Source organism: Procambarus clarkii, chromosome 52 (assembly GCF_040958095.1).
Source record: "Procambarus clarkii isolate CNS0578487 chromosome 52, FALCON_Pclarkii_2.0, whole genome shotgun sequence".
NCBI lineage: Eukaryota > Metazoa > Arthropoda > Malacostraca > Decapoda > Cambaridae > Procambarus > Procambarus clarkii.
The window spans coordinates 3,513,669-3,530,632 of NC_091201.1; the positions used below are offsets into that span (position 1 = coordinate 3,513,669).

The 16,964-nt window shown below is 41.5% G+C and overlaps 1 protein-coding gene across 1 annotated transcript; it reads left to right on the forward strand.

Annotated features, from left to right (window-relative positions):
• Positions 1-225: 225 nt before the first annotated feature.
• LOC123763704 (golgin subfamily A member 6-like protein 25) lies at positions 226-11,526 on the forward strand. Its single transcript, XM_069304281.1, has 2 exons — positions 226-386; positions 8,667-11,526. The coding sequence occupies exons 1-2, from the start codon at positions 344-346 to the stop codon at positions 10,592-10,594; spliced, it is 1,971 nt and encodes a 656-aa protein (XP_069160382.1). The 5' UTR covers positions 226-343; the 3' UTR covers positions 10,595-11,526.
• The last annotated feature ends 5,438 nt before the right edge of the window (positions 11,527-16,964 follow it).

Below are 16,964 nucleotides of genomic sequence, written 5' to 3' on the forward strand. Positions count from 1 at the left end.
TTGAAGCCAGTTCACTCGCTCAATAATAACAATGATAGTCTTCCTCATACAAGTGTGAATATACAAGAACTTCGAGCAAACATTCCCCAATTCCAATACCAACATAAACGCTTCTTACGCAAACATTTGGCGCGCAAATTACCGGTCACGTTTACATTTGGCGCGCGGATTAGCGGTCTGTGATTGGTGGGTTCGGGTACGTGGCAGCGTGGCTGGCGACCAATCAGCGGCCAGTTTTCATTACGCCTGGATAGGAATATTGTTTGCGTCTAGGCTGCGAGTCCTCGCCCTCAGCTAGGTTTTCTCTATTCACACCCGCAATTACGTCGGGAACTTCAACAAAATGAGGAGAAAAGGGCGACCCAAAAAGCAGAAGGGAGGAAGAAGTAAGCATAGTGACGGTTGTTAGTAGGGCGAGGAGGCGCGCCAGGACACGGCCCTGGTGGATATATTAACTGTAAGAGTGAAGTAATGGCGTCGGGGGGATAACCCCACTCTTAGTTTTCCATGGTAGGGTCGTGTGTGGCCGTCTGGCCAGATAAGGAAGGACCTAATGCATGCCCCGTGGTCGCTGTGAGGCAGGAGGCAGGAATCGTCTGCTCCTGGAGGCCACACATGAGGAGCTGGAGGTCGTGTCACCCAAATAGTTCTCTGCCAACGGCAAATGGCCGTTCTGCTTCTCTGGCATTTTCTTTTATTTTTTGTCCACGACTCTCTACTCTCGTCTGCCTGTTTGAAAGCCGAGTATTTGTAGAATCTTAATTCTATTTGTGGCATAGATAAGAAACCTGCCACTTGACAAAGTTGTGTTTTGTTATCACTTGTAAACATTGTACTTGAAAGCTGGTTTGGAGTCGAGGTGTCTGGGGGTCATAACTCGTCTTCCAGCTGGTGAAACTGTGTCATTAGGTTCATGTTATGTAAAGTTGGGTTAGGTTAGATGGGGTGCGTAGTTTAGAAATGGTTTTGAAAACTGACGTGTGTACGAAGCGACCAGCTGATGCAGGTAGACAATATTCTGCTTGGCTTAGGAGGTTGAACCACATCCGAATGCGAAGTATTATTCCCTGGAATAATTTGAGAAGCTTGTGGGGAATGGGTCCCAATCTTTACTCGAGGTTCGTGGATATGTCGGACGTGGAAATTATATTTTTTTAAGCTGGCATTTTGTAATTGGTGTTATTGTTTTTAAATTCCTATTAAAATTCTTATTAAAATTTTTGTTTGTCATATTTTTTAACTTTAGGGCATCAGTGTTGCAGTTTGCAGGGATACCAGTCACTTTGTACCAAAGAATGCTTTTATAGTAGATTACAAAACCTACTTGAACTACGTACAGGCATACCTCAGTTTAAGAGTTTAATTGGTTCCTGGAGACGCCTCGTATTCCGAAAACTCGCATTCCGAAGCTAATTTCCCCATAAGAAATAAAGGGAAATGAATTAATCCGTTCCTGACTACCCCAAAAACCCCACATCAAACTAAATTTTTATACCTAATTCATCTAAATAAATCTACAAAACTATGTTCAAGTTATTACTTACCTTGCTGTTGATTGCTGTAGGCGTATGGAAGATGGTGAGGAGGTGGGAGGAAGAGAGAAGTTACTGTTTGGAAGGGGAGTCCCCTTCCATTATCACATCAGGCAGTGAGGACTTCACTGGTATGCACACTCTGGCACATTTTGCCTGCATACCACTAGGACTTGCTTGTTTTACTAAGAATTTGTCTAAAGACACTTGTTTTTCCCTACATTTTAACACTTGTCTGTATTAAGACATCACATTGTAATTTAAAAGGTCAATGCAACGGCTTGCTACAGCTTTATCTGGGTGAGTTTTTTCAACAAAACTTTGCAGTTCTTCCCATACTTCACACATTTTCTTAATCAAGAAGGTACATCCTCTACTGCCTCTACTCACAGCTATTTTCTTAGGTTGAACCTTACCAATGGCTTTCTTGAGACCCATGGCAAGATATATAATGACAACTTTTATGCTCAAATGGCCAAAAAACCGATAAAAAACTGTAAATCCTTGTGAAGAATTCAGGTGGGATAGTCACTGGACACGAGACACTGGTAAACTGAGGCGCGATCGCCATGCCACCACGCGCCAGTCGGCCTGTACACGTATCAACAAACTCGCGTTCCGAGGTAACCCTCGCCTTCCGAGACATATTTTCCGAGGAAATCCTGCTCGTCTTCCGAAAAACTCGCATACAGGGACACTCGCATTCCGAGGTACCACTGTACAGTAATTAAATCCAGCTTAAGCTAACAATATATAATTCAACAATTGGAAAAAACTTTGTCGAAAAGCCTGTGTACAACATGACTGTACCTTATTGTATTCAAGTTTATGAAGTGCTTTGCTGCTGTATTTGTATTAAATATGCAGTATGAGTTCTTACTCTTTACTGTATGGGTAAAACTACAAGTATGGTGTTTTGCACTAGTTTCTTTAGGTCCATCTACACTAAACCACCTAGAATTACATAAACATGAGCCTAAATAATATTGTAAGAAAGGTAATTCTTTTGGAACCTAAAAGAACTTAATTTGTCTCTAGAAATAATTCACTTTTATATTTGAAATAAAACAAAAATAGTGGGTACATAATGTAATTCTAGGTAGTTATGGGTACTTGAAGGCACTGGGTTCATCTGTGAACTCTTAGTTTTAACATTTATAAATTGTTGGCTGTAATTCATGTTTTGAAACTATTTTCCACATCGTGCTAAAATACGCTTCATACGTCTTGGCATATACCATGTATAGGTATAGATGTTTTTAGTCCATAGCATCTAATGGCATAGTGGTATACACACCTGTAAGGTCCCAGGTTTGGTATTCGTTGTAGGACAAGATATTGAGCAAAGTTTTCTTTCACTTGATCTTTGCCTAGAAGTAAATAGATTCCTAGGAGTTTGGTAACTAGTTGGTTTCATCCTGGGGGAGGTTAGTAGTGGTCCTAGAGGTACTGTACTTGATAAGCCTAACTAGCTTCCTGTCCTCGGTTACTGTGTAAGGTGACTCGTATCGTGGTGTCTCCGTGGTGTAGTGGTAAGACGCTCGCCAGGCGTTCCGCGAGCGCTTTGTCATGGGTTCGTGTCCTGGCCGGGGAGGATTTACTGGGTGCAAATCTTAACTGTAGCTTCTGTTTAACTCGACAGTACAATGTGTACTTGGTTGTAAAAACGATTCTTCGTGGGGGTCGTATTCCAATGACCATAGGATTAAGGACTTGCCTGAAATGCTACGTGTACTAGTGGCTGTACAAGATTGTAACAATTGTATTAAAAAAAAAAAAAAAAGACCCTATGCTGTACAATGACATATATCTAGCCTTTCAGCTTCATGTTGGTGCCAGTTGTGCATTGATTTCACCGTTGCTGAGTGTATAAAAAGCACAGTACCAAGAAGGTTTTTCAAAATGACAATTGGATACTTTGCCAAATTTTGAATAATCTTCGTTTTATTTTTGGGTTCTTGAATTCTGTTAGATTAGGTGTGTTGCAGAGCAGTGTCTGACTACACCATTGTTTTTTTTTTTATTTTTTTGAAATAACAGTGGTGGCTAATGCATTTAGTTCTTGGATTACTATTGATATTGTTTTATGTAGAAAAGTTCAAATTGAGTTATGGTCATTTCCTAGATAATTCTGTGCCGTATTTCTTATTTTACTTGGTAGTTTATACTCCAATACTACAGTATGTTATATGCTTTGTATGTGTTTAATGCTCTAGAGCAGTAGTATGGGTTTGCTCAGGTGCTAGAATTTTTTAAACTATTGAAACTATTTAGACTATTCCTGCTATGTGAAATGACATATCCTTCAAAACTGCCTCATCGAAGCTGCATGCAGTGTCCTACTTCATGTCCCACCATATAAATATTCCATTACCAATTATCCTCACCTAACCTATATGTAACCACTTTTATCATACTCGTTTCCATCCACCATACTCTCACTCCATCCACCAATCCCAACCACACAGTCTTTGGGCAGAAAATGCATCTAGTGATTCAGAAAAATATTGAAAAAGAACAGAGGTTTGTATTATTGCTTGTTCCTGAACTTAGAGATTTAAGCTATAAAGACAGGTTTTCCCTTTCACTGTGATATTTGACATTTTATCAGTTGCCTAGAAAATAATTTATAAATAGTACATATAGTACTCTACTGTGTAGTTTAACCAGACCCTCAGTCCTTCAAAATGAACATCAAGAATGTCAATTTTTATGATGATCAAAGGCTGTCTTCTAATTACAATTCTGTTTTAGCATAATTAAAATGTTATGTTATGCATATTGTGACATTATTTACCACTGTACTGTGTAAAGCCCTCTAAGGCGCTCTGAGTTTTTTTTTAATTAGGCTCTATTTTAATGTTTTTAATGTTTTCATCATTCTTTGTGGTGTGAAATGAAAATGGCTGAGTTTGGAAACATTTGACATTAACTTTACCTGAACATTTATAAAAACAATAGAAATATGTCCTTGACAATTGCACTATGAAGTTTTTGCCAAAACTAAGTGCGCAGTGCAGTGGTTAAATGCATGTTTTTGTCAATTTATAAGCTTGATATTTTTATTTGTGTGAAATTATAATTATTTTTCATCTTGGTCACAATTATCCATGACATTATATAATAATTAAAGGTAAATAGGAAAACTTTAATAGAAATAATAATGTACAGTGATTACTAATCGGCAGCCCTCGTGGCAGAGGACTTGCAGGCTCACTTGCACTTGGCTATGGTTGTGCATTTTTTTGCCCCTCGTGGAACTCCATGCTAATTGACTCCGCAGGGACGTTGATGAGCTTGGGTGTGAACGCCTTGTTATCCGCTGTGGCACTGTCGGTGGCTTTGCCTAAATTGTATGTGCCCGTGCTCTGGGAGGCAGTGGCCGCATTCTACTCTGCCTGTCTCATGTGTCGATAGGCTGCGTTGGCCCAATTGTTAGGTTAGGAGTCCTTGGACCTTTTGTCCGCTGCCTCCTTTTTTTGTCATGCCTCTTCCCAATTGTTATTGCCCAGTTTGACTACGGTAGTGGCTTTATGCCGGACTATTTCACATCTCTCATATTCTCAGAGTTCTTGTCCATGGTCTTGGAGATGGTCCATGGATAGCTTAGTTTGAGGATTATATTTAAGCATTGTACTCATTGTTCATGCATGTCCGAGACGGTGTTGGACGTCTCAAAAATAAGCTTGTTTGTTTATGGCCACTATAGGTAAATCATTATTTTCCTGTATATAATGTTAGTTAGGTACACGCCCAAGGGTTGTCAAATTTGTCTAGCAGATCGCCGAGGACGCCGATGATAGCGTGCCGAGCGGTGTTGGATGCCAGTTAGTCGCCATGGACATACACATAGGGTGACCTAATACCCTCTTAAGCTAAGCAACTTAACACTTTGGCGTACCCCGCGCACCACCCCTCAACTGTGCGATAGAATTCTCTACAGCACTAAATGCATATAAACTCCAAAAGCCCGGCTAATTACTCGCAGCAAACAGAGAAAGTGCGAACGAGTTACCCTGGAGCACGCAAACGCGATAAAATGTTTTCACTATTTTCACTCTGGTCACCTCAATTTTCGTCCTAGGTCTTTCATTTGGGTCTCAATGGGTTTACAATAGAATTCTCTAGAGGAACATTAGCATATAAAATAAAAAACCTGGTCACGCTCCAACTGCCGACGAGTTGAAGACGGGCCACGCGTTAGCCGCGAGTGAGCGCTCAGACGCCTTCCAGCTACACTCCCAATTCCCGCCCTTTTCAAGCCTTTCTTTCGCAATTTTCTTCCTGGAAGGGCCTTGTTCATGATCACTATCCATTGTGGAGTAAGCGTAGATAGTTTCTAAAGCCGCAGTAAGAAATATAGCCACGCAAAATAGTCAAAATGTTCACACGTTTGAGATGCGAGGGGAGGTGACATTGGTCACAACAATGGAGCGAAAACAATGGGCCCACGGCATGTGCCAAGCCGCCTGAGGGCCACGAGGCTCAACAATGAAAATGGGAAGACATCGGCGCACATTTTAAAACCATTCCCCAAAAAATCGGATAAAAACCTGATTTTTGGCGATTATTTAAAGTGGATGACGCAATGCTGCGTCATCCCCGGCATTACCGACAGTAAACGGATGACGCAATGCTGCGTCATGCCCGGGTGAAAGTGTTAATAGGTATCAACAACGTGTCAGCAGATTTGAATGCAATCTGCCCTGCGCCTGCAGCCCTCCCTCAGACCTTCGGAGACAGCCCTGGGCAGCGGAGCCTCACACACAAGCTTCTAGATCCTGGCCGTGTAGAAGATATATATATTTATAATAAAACTAAGGAAAACCAGTGGACATTTGGTATTCCAATTCCTGCCCACAACCTAATCATTCTACAACAACATCCCACCGCTGCCACCAGTGTAACATCGGTTGATGTTGTTGTAGAATGATTAGGTTGTGGGCAGGAATTGGAGTACCAAATGTCCACTGGTTTTCCTTAGTTTTATTATAAATATATATATCTTCTACACGGCCAGGATCTAGAAGCTAGGAGCTTGTGTGTGAGGCTCCGCTGCCCAGGGCTGTCTCTGAAGGTCTGAGGGAGGGCTGCAGGCGCAGGGCAGATTGCATTCAAATCTGCTGACATGTTGTTGATACCTATTACGTTGTTTAGCTTAAGAGGGTATTAGGTCACCCTATGTGTATGTCCATGGCGACTAACTGGCGTCCAACACCCAGGGCTTTGCCTGTTGCTGGTTGGGGTAGGATATCACTAGCTTTAGGGTCATAGGCTCCTCCAGTTGTTTGTCTGTCTTCTGCTCATCTGAGCTGTTTTGGTGCTTTCCAAAGGGCTACTGCGGATAATGGTTTGCACTGCCTTTCCCGGTTTGCTCCTTTGATAGGGGGGGGGATGCTGGAGTTGGTCAAGGCTTTCAGGATAGGCTTCTTCCTCGTGCTTTCATTAGGTCATTGCAGAGTTGGTGACTTCCTGCATGGTTGAAATGACTCTTCGCTGGGTGTCTCATCTCGACCTAGTTCTGAAACGGAACTCGGCAAAGCTCTGTTTCATCCTCGATCTTTCGGGGTTGAACAGGTTCAACCCATCCCACGTTCTGTATAACCATTCTGACCCAGATTTGCTGCACGTTGGACGTGGGGTCCTGGATGATTTCCACGGACCTCCGGTATGCTTACTGGCACGTCCCTGTATATCTGAGGTTCAGGGATTGGTTTTGTTTTGTGGTGGCGTGTCAGGCCTACAACTTCAGGGTGCTTCCATTTGACTTCAGTCTGACTCCTTGTGTTTTCACCGGATTGACTCGGGTTGTGGTGACTCGTCTTTATATGTAGGGGGTTTATGTTATGGTCTACCTTGACGACTGGCTGGTGTAGGTCTCGTCAGTCCTCGTGTCTGCTAGTCAGGGATTTGTTTCTTTCCCAGCTTTCCAGGTTTGGGTTGCTGGTGAACTGTCAAGTCCTAGTTGGTGGTGTCCCAAGTTTGAACTTAGTTTGGCCTTTCATGGGATGTCAAATCGGCGTCGATTTCTCTTCCTCTTGTGGCTTTGCTCAGGTTGCAGTACCACTGGCTGCTGGTGTTGAGGGGGCCCTGAGTAACTAGGAGATTGCTCAAACCATCTTCACTTACCTCAATCTCTTGAGGTGTTAGAGAGCCTGAACTTTGCCTGCATGGTTTTGCTGTTGGCCAGGGTGTGGCTTCAGGGTCTGCTCTGGTTCCTTTGATTCCACCCCCTTTTGCCACTGTTGTGACCCATTGGGTTTTGACCCCAATTGCCCTTTGCCTAATGCCGTGTCACTGGCTTCCTTTTTTGGCTTTTTCGCATTAAGTTCCTTGGCGTCGTCTTTAGCCATCGCTCAGCATTGTTATGGACACATCGGGTCTGGGTTGGGCTTCATGATCAGCACTTACCAGGCCACCCAGGATCGTTGACCAATTCCGTTCCGTCGGTCACACAGTACAGTGTGGGAATTTATAGCCAATGGCATGCCAAGAGGATTCAGATTCCTCCGGGCACCGTGCTCTGGCTTCGTTGAGACTGCTCTCCGGTGGGTTCATTGTCTGAACTGGGGGTAGCTGCCTTTGGAGCTGGATGCTGCAGGTAGCAATGTCTGCTGGTTTTTTTGAGTTTGGTTCTCCATGTAGTTCACATTCGGGCAGCGTCGAATGTTCTCGTAGACGGTCTTCCTTGGTTCCTTCCCATCTCTGTGGAGCAGACAATTACACTGTCTCCTTCCTGACACTGGCTTTGTGAGAAGTTTGGGTACCCTGATGTGGATCTCTTTGCATCAGTTTGGAATTAGTGCCTCCTTTATGTGGATCTGTTCCCTGAGAGTGAGGCTTTTGTGATGGATGCCTTTTAGCTGGACTGATCACAAATCAAGCCTGGTCACGGGCTGGGCTTGGGGAGTAGAACTCCTAGAACCAGGTACAATTCAAGTGGAGGTTTTTGTATCTCTTTCACTAGCAGTTGCTACGGGTTCTGGCATGGTTTGAGTTCTATCAGGGGAAAGGTGGTCCTTTTGGCTCCTTAGTTGCTGGCTCTTTTGTTAATACTGTATTTAACTTTTGTTAAAATATAACTTTTATTATATTTCTTCATTACATTTGATTTCATAATTTGTATCATTTCAGATCCTGGAAAGCGTCTGGGGCGCCCTCGAAAGAAAGTTGATCCGTCGTATATTGAGGAGGCTACCACACGACCTGGAGCATCAAAAAGAGCAAGAGTGGAAAATGATGATGATTCCATTGATAGAAGAGATAAACAAGTGCTTTCTACAGTATTGGTTGTGGATGATGGTATGTCAGAAGGGTTACACATGACTACCAGCCAAGTTCAAGCGTTAGGTTCTCTTGTGGCTTGCCGTGAGTGTGGAGAAGCTGTGGTTATAGGAGTTAGGCCAACGACCAAAGGCATGATTTCAGAATTCACTGTATCTTGTACTGTATGTGAAGACCACAAATCTACCAATACTCCTAATTTGATTCGTGAAAGGAAGAGAAAACGTGAAAAAAAGGATGCAATGCTTCAGAAAACAGAAAACATTAATTATGCCCATGTTGCTGCATATTTAGACAACGGTCTTGGCTATAGTGGATTGCGTCACTACTGTAAGTATTTCAATGCCAGATGTTTAAATGAGGCAACTTTTATTGTATACGCCCGTCAAGTGATCAGTGATGTTGTGGCTGACACTGAAGAAAGCTTGCTGTACAGTTCTGGTATTGTTAGAGAAGTGTTCAAAAGTCAATTGGAAACTGATGGGCTTATTGATCTTACTGTTGCCTTTACAACTACTTATCATCAGTGGGGTAGTGACTTCTGCCTTGTAGCTGGTGCTGTGATAGAGTTGACGACAGGTCTTGTTCTCGATTATGATGTTGCCAACATGTATTGTCATGTATGCAAGATAAATGCCAAAAAAATTGTCTCTATGTCCCCCACAGAAATGACAGAATGGTTCAATAAGCATCAAGACACGTGTGAAATCAGAGAATGGTGTGATGAATTAGACCATGATGCTGAAGAAGGTGTTAGAGAGATAGAACCAAAGTATTTGGAATGCTTCATTGCCAAAAAGATATGGTCACGTTCAGTTGAAAAATATGGCTTCAGATACACTAATCTCATTCATGAAAGTGATGAAAAAATACATGAAGAGCTATCAAGGGCGAATGTCTATGAAGACATTCCCATTCTTATTGACAGCACTACCTCTTGCTTTAGCAGGAGAAAGAGTGAACATGCACGAACTTCTTTTCAAACGAAATTGAAAGCAAAGTGTCCGCGTGAAAGAGTGCAGACCAAAGACAGGATCATGTATGTTTATGCTATGTCTATTCCTGAATACAACAAATTTGCTATTTCCTCGAATATTAAACTAAGGCAGTTGGTAAAAGAATTAGAGAGTGGGTCAGATGAACCTACTATGATACTTGGTCAGCCAATGGAGGAATTGGAAGTTCTGCAGCTGGGTGATGTAAAGAACATAAAAGTTGCAGAGGCAAATGGGGAGCAGGAGGCTAATGAAAATGAGGATATGGAAGGGGATGAAGCAGAAAATGCAGATGATGATGAACAGGAAATTGATGATCCAGAGGAACCAGTAGGTGAGGAATTTGAGAGACAGGAAATAGAGGAAGAGGAGGAGGAAGAGCAGGAAAAGGAGCAGGAGAAACAGCAGAAGCAGCAGGAGAAACAGCAGAAGCAGCAAGAGGGAGAGGATGAGGATGAGGTAGCGAGAGAGGATGAGGATGAGGTAGCGAGAGAGGATGAGGATGAGGTAGCGAGAGAGGATGAGGTAGCGAGAGAGGATGAGGTAGCGGGAGAGGATGAGGTGGCGGGAGAGGAGGAGGAGGAGGAGGAAATGGAAGAGGAGGAGGCCGAGGTGACTATTGAAGGAACAACAATAATATTGCAGGGTGAAAGTATGGAAGTGCAAGAGTCTAAACCAGTAGCAAAAGATACCAAAAATAATGTTGACAACAATGTTAAAACAGAACAAGGTGCCCCTGACACAGATAAACTCGAGGACAATAAGCCAGAGGAAAAAAAGTGATAAATACCAATCCAATATTATTGTTGGAAATGCCTTTACTTTTAGGGGTCAAGGGGATGTACAATAATAAAATATGGCATATCTTTACCTTTTGGTTAAAGCATTCTTTGTTTAAACTTATCCAAAAAGTATTACCAGCATTCATGTTATTGTAAAATTAATAAGTTCTGCATGAGTTTTGTCAGTTATGAATTTCTGAATTATATATTTTTTCTTATGAAGCAGCTGTGTTCTTTTGAAAACGTGCAGTGTGATATCTATGAAAACATTCCTATTTTACTTGGCATTGGTTGATCATGTATTTTATACTTCTAATTAAATAAGTACTTTTTATGTACAGTGAAACAGTTTATGTGTGCTAACTGTCCATCAGCACAATAGTTGAGATTTTGAGGAGCGGTTTGCTGTTTTTTTTTTTTTTTTTTTTTTTTTTTTTTGTTATACAGTATGTATACAGGGATATATAATTGCCCAGTGACCAGCAAACTTAACAAAATTAAATTAAGAATTATAATGAAAAAATATAAAAAACTAAAAAAATTTGAACATGGTAAAGAATCAACCTTCTGGTGATTTATTCAAATTTTATTATAGATTTGCATATATGTATATGTGTGTGTGTGTGTGTGTGTGTGCACGTGTGTATTGAGTTAAATTTTCTAACTTTCACAAACTACTGATTTCATAAATGATGGTTTTATCAACCTTTAATTTTGTCGAGTTATGAGAGGTGGTGTTTACAGAGGTTATGGATTGTGAATAGCTTGTATATCACTGATATTTGCAGAGATTTATATGCAGTACTGTACTAATTGTTATGTAGTTGATCAATTACTCCAGGATTCACAAGTGGTGCGTGTGCATCACGTGTTATTATATAATCACTATTGTACAACGGCAAATATCTTTTAGGGAATAAAAATTTCATACGAGTATTAGTTTTATTTTGTACGCCTACAGTCTTTATATTTGATGGCACATCTTGTAAGTAATAGTCTGGGTTTATCTTTTAAAGTTCTGACTGTGTTTTCATTATTACTTACTAGTTTTGGTATTTCTTTTATTTGACCGAGATGTCTTGAACTTAACCATACAGCTGAGGCAGGAATATACATGGAATTGAATGGTTTGTATTTATTCCATTTTCACATTGTAAAGAATAGCACGGTAATATTTAATGGGTGTTGTGGGTGTAATGTGGCTGTGGGTGTAATGTAACAAAATATGAATTGTTGTTGAATGGTTTAAAGTGAAACAAATTAACTGGAAAGATCCAAAATCAAGCTCTATATGTGTTGGTTATGTTTTGGAGGTAGTTGAAGTGCTGCTGCTTGTTTGTGTAGGTTTTAATGTAGGTTTTTGAACTAGGTGTAGTTCTACCACAAGCTGATGGTTATTCCAACCATCCTCCAATACCACATTTACTTGCCTTTATTCGGTTTACAACTCAAATGTTTAGTTCTCTATCCAGCCCATCATTAAAACAAAGGGCTGTGAGGTTCACAACATGTAATTCAAATACTGACTACCAAAAACTATACACAAGTCAGTACAGTATTTAGACTTCGTCCACCTAGCCATGTTTGAGGCTGACTCCCAATGTGCTTCATTCACTTTCAATGTATAGCGTAAACATGCCCAAAAATCAGCATGACAACACCTCTCCTAACCTATCATAGATCTAACTATACTTAAACCCCACAATATATAATAATGTTAATTTGCATTTCAGAAAAATGTTTGTTTTTATATTGTATGGAAGATTCATCTTGTTGGTTGTCTGCTGAATAAGTCAGAAACTGCATTTTAATTGCTTGGGCTGGAAGATGGGTAGATGCCAGATAGAGGATGCTTTATTTGACTTCCAAAAATGCTTCAGTTCTCTAATCCCCTTAATATTCTAGCTCTTATAAAGGGATTAAAGCATGTCCAGAGATGTTAATTTTGTACAGAATGTTTGCTGCTACCAGCGCTGCACTTCATGGTCATCCTTAGAAAGTAATTTTTGTTAAACTTCTCAAAGGTATTGTACCTCACATTTCTTAATTCTGGAATCCATTTTGCTGCATGCCCTTAGAAATTTGAATATTTTGTTAATACAGTTTAGTAATTTAAAGTGCAGGCTCCATATCTTTTCCATAGCCACACTTCATTCTGTTCTCCAGTTAGTCTGATTTATGTTTATTTTTTTTTTTTTTTCCCATTTCATCAATGTACTTAAGACCCTTCTAAAATTGTGTTGTACACGCAATCACCAAAAACCTATTGCTAATGATAACCCATAGAGCTTCCATATGTATCCAATTTCTTCTCTTGTCATGCCATATAGTTATACAGTATTTTCATTTTCCTCATTAATTAACACTTTCGCGCTTTCGATTAGAGATAACTCGTCACTGGTTTTTCTTACGATTCCGCATAACTGCCTACTTTTCTCGTCAATCGAAAAAATATTTCTATAAATTCCATTTTTTAACCGAAATGGATGGGGATACATTTGTTTTGTAGAGAATTTATTTGCGAATTTTTTGGTACCAGAATGAATATTATATCACATAAACTTCTATGAGTAAAAAAAAAATACACAAAGTATGTTTGGGGGTGTGGCGAGCGTGTGGCAGTGGGTTCGCTTTAGCCGTTGATATATCCAACACGTGGGAAATATTTGTATGTGTTATGTATATGTCTGTGTAGGGAATTTTACTGCGATCACTGTCATACAAATTATAAAATGTTTCAACAAGTATAAACATGACAAACGTCAAACGAACGAAAACAATGCGTTCGTTTTTGCCGCGAACGCATACTGAGCGACGTGGTTCTATATTTGGCGCTTCTCTTACACATGCTTTGTACAAATGTTATACAGTTCATCTTATAGAAAATTTTTTTGCGAACACATTGGTATAAAAAAGAAATACGTACATAGAAAAGTAGGGTCAGGAAACGTATAAACTTTCCAAGCATGATTTCCCCCCTGTGTTTTCGCCAGTGCGCTCGCGGCTAACTACTCTCAACTTCACACACTCTTGCGGGTGGGCAATTACCTATATTAAACATTCATATGCATATGTCCGTGTAGAGAATTTTATTGCGATTCCAATGATACCAAAATTAGCGATGTAGGACAACTGTAGACTTCGCAACCATTAAGAGAGTGGAAACATTTTGCTGCTGTTTGGCGCTCTCGGCGAGTGATCTGCATAGTTTTTTATTTGGTGTTGATACTCCTTATGCTTGGGCGGCATTTTATAGGTATGCTCTTATAGACAATTTCATTGCGAACACAGTGATACCAAATTTAAATACGTGCGCCTTCAATTATTGTCAGGACAGTCAAAAGAGTGTACACTTTTTCGGTCTTACCGCGTAGGCGCGCGAAGTGCGGAAAGCATCTGGGGTATTGTTTTTTTTTTGAGCGCCGAGAGCGCGAAAGTGTTAATGCCAAAGCAGACCAAGGTAGCAAGACACTCAAGATAGTCAGCATATGGTATATGCTTGTGAAACTTAATAAACATAAGTCCTAACTTACAGACAAAAGTCCAGATGTAAAGCTTGTTCAGTCATGGCAAAGTTTTGTCAGGTTATGCATCATGCATGTGTGTCTTCATGGCCAGTCAGGCTTCAACCCTGCACTATAATAGTTATTTGGTGAGTGTGTAAAAGGATGCCTTAATAGGTTCTTCAAAAGTTTTGTTTACTAATTAACCACTTTCCAAACATTCTCCATACTTATCGATGCCTGATCACCGTCCTGTTGAGGGGGCAAGTCTGCATAAAGACACATGCTCACTGTGGACAGAGATATTCACAGAAGCCTGGCATATCTGATGGCCCTTAGGTGCCAGTGCTGTAAGTTAGGGGAGCTACTGAGGTGCCATACAGAAAAGAACATTTCATTACATATTCAATACACAGAAATAACACTCATTACATTCAACAATGGAAAAGCCCCTTGGTGGGGGTTTTCATTGCAATTGGTCACATCAGTTGCAGGTGTTCTGTTTGACATGCCAGGAAGCAGATCCAGAACCTGGCCTCCCCCTCAGTGAGGCACAGGGAGCAAGTGATAATGCGCCTTCCCACTGGGAAAGCATCCAGAAAGCCAGTGAGCTTTATTGCAAGGTTCACAGAAAGTAATGCATGGAAACCACCAAACAAGTAAACCTGTCCTGAGACCAAGTCCATTCCATCCAGCAGTCGACTCCAAAGATGCATTCATCAATTTTAACATGCTTTTCATTCAAAATAGGAATTTTCTCAAATATAAATTAATATTGTTATACTGTATACTGTATTAGCATATTGGGCATATTTAGGCATTGGTTAGGTTAGGTTAGGTGTTTAGGTTCTTTGATGATTATTTGTACCGGTACTTGTAGTACGTGGATGAAGCATTTCCAGCGTTGTGGTTCGAACAAGAGTCGTCAGCGAAGCACTTGTTCTGGAAGTGTTCGGACGTCATCAGCTGTGAGTCGTGTGTAAACCGTTTTTCATTCATAAACGGGGTTTGGCGGCTGCATGGAATGGACTTTGGCCTTTGTTTATGAGGACGGCTAAACAAGTCCACAAATGATTCAAATTAAACAATTGATTCACTCAAACCCTATAAACTTGGTACAGTACTGAGAGCTGCCATCAAGTGGCCCAGAGCCTGCTCTCCTGGGTCATTTCTGTCACTGATGTGGTAGTGTCGACTACCTGTAGTGCTCCAGGTCTGTCTGCTTTTGACGTGTCGCCCCCTCTGCTTTCTGCTAAGTGCCAGCCTTTCTTTGGCCTTCAATCTGCAGGGGCCATTTGCTTGTGTTTTTTTTGTGGATAGGTGTGGATAGAGCCAACGTGGAGTTCACCAACACCTCCCAATCTGGGGCCCTAAACACCAGATGGGGCAGCTCGGTGACATCCAACCGGACACACAACCTAGACCGTTGCAACTTAAAACAAACAAATACGCAAAGCAGTTGCAGCCTTATAAGCCCTAACTACTTCAAGAGGGCCAGAAAGAAGTGCAACACGAGGGGAAAACAAACACCACAGGACCTTCGGTCAAAGGTGTCGCTGACCCAACCATGGTGGACACAGAAGGAATGAATGAAGGCACATGGCATGGATGGTGAGCAAACCTCAAACTTGTCTTGAGCAAGAGCAGGTTTGGGGGAATATCCAAAGGACCACTGAACCCAAAAGAGATTTCCAAGGCCTGAAGGGGAACACACGCAGGACACCCAGCCACTTGGATTGCTACACCAGACTTTTAGATAAGCTGACACAGCCTGGGTCATGCAGATGTTAAGGCCATGCTTGGTGCTAAGAGAAGCATGCAAACCCCCAGTGTGCCCGCCAGCCAAAGTGGCTCCTGATCCAAGCTAAGACAGGAAAGTCCCAAGATACCAGACTCAGCCTGGGTAAGGGCCACCACAAGTGAGGAGGACCTAAAGTATAAGGAAGTGAACACCCGAACACTCCAGGGAAGATAACCTTGACGATGCAAGGGCAGCACAGTGAAGGTAACCCTGCACACATGCAGCTCCAAGTATGTGGAGTACTTAGACTACTGCAGTGTACAAGAAATACCACCAAGGGCAAACACCACCACTTTGCTGAAAAAGCAAAACACTGGAGCCAGCATGGAAGAGGCAACCTGGTACCACCTACATCAACACTAGAATTGAAGGTAGAAATGCTGGTTGGTAATGGGCTACCTCCCCCATCTATCCCCAAACAAGTGGGGGAGGTAGCATGAATGAGCTTGCTCTAAGGGAAGGGAAGGGAACTATCATAAGAAAGTGCCAAGCCTTTACAACTACAGTATATAGCACTTGGATGGGAGCAGGATAAAGTTTTGGGATGGGACTTGGGAAAGGAATGGTGCCCAATCACTCGGATGGTCGTGGATTGAGTACAGACCTGCATGAATCGAGACCGTCACTCTATTGTCCAGCCCAAGTGGTTGGGCATCAAATGTTTGTTTACATGATTGGGAAGAGTTCTTTCACTGGTTTTCAAGGTTTCGGTTTCTATTGAAACTAGCAGTAGTTTGTTTTAACTTGCTGACTCTGGTTGCCTTCCCCAGTGAGGTGGCAAAAATATATGTCACTGCTCCCTGCACCTCTGTGATGGGAGCCAGGTTCTGGCTCTAGTTGCCAGTAGGCCTATAGATTTCCACGGCTGATGCAACCTAGTAGATGGTACCATATCAGGATATAGTAGCTTCAGGGAGCTGTCTCTCCCAAGTAATGTTTAAAGTGTGTTCAGTTAATTTAAGAGATGATCTTTTAGAGAATTAATTTGAGAACTCGTCTATTAGCTGCACTATAGTTTGCTGACAGTAGTCTTTGACATCTCATGTTCTAAAATTAGTGGCATATCT

Excerpts from the sequence above, each read along its gene's own strand:
- LOC123763704 (XM_069304281.1), top strand. The coding sequence starts at position 344 with ATGAGGAGAAAAGGGCGACCCAAAAAGCAGAAGGGAGGAAGAA. Across the intron at positions 387-8,666 it reads AAAGCAGAAGGGAGGAAGAA|ATCCTGGAAAGCGTCTGGGG; the intron begins GTAAGCATAGTG and ends GTATCATTTCAG.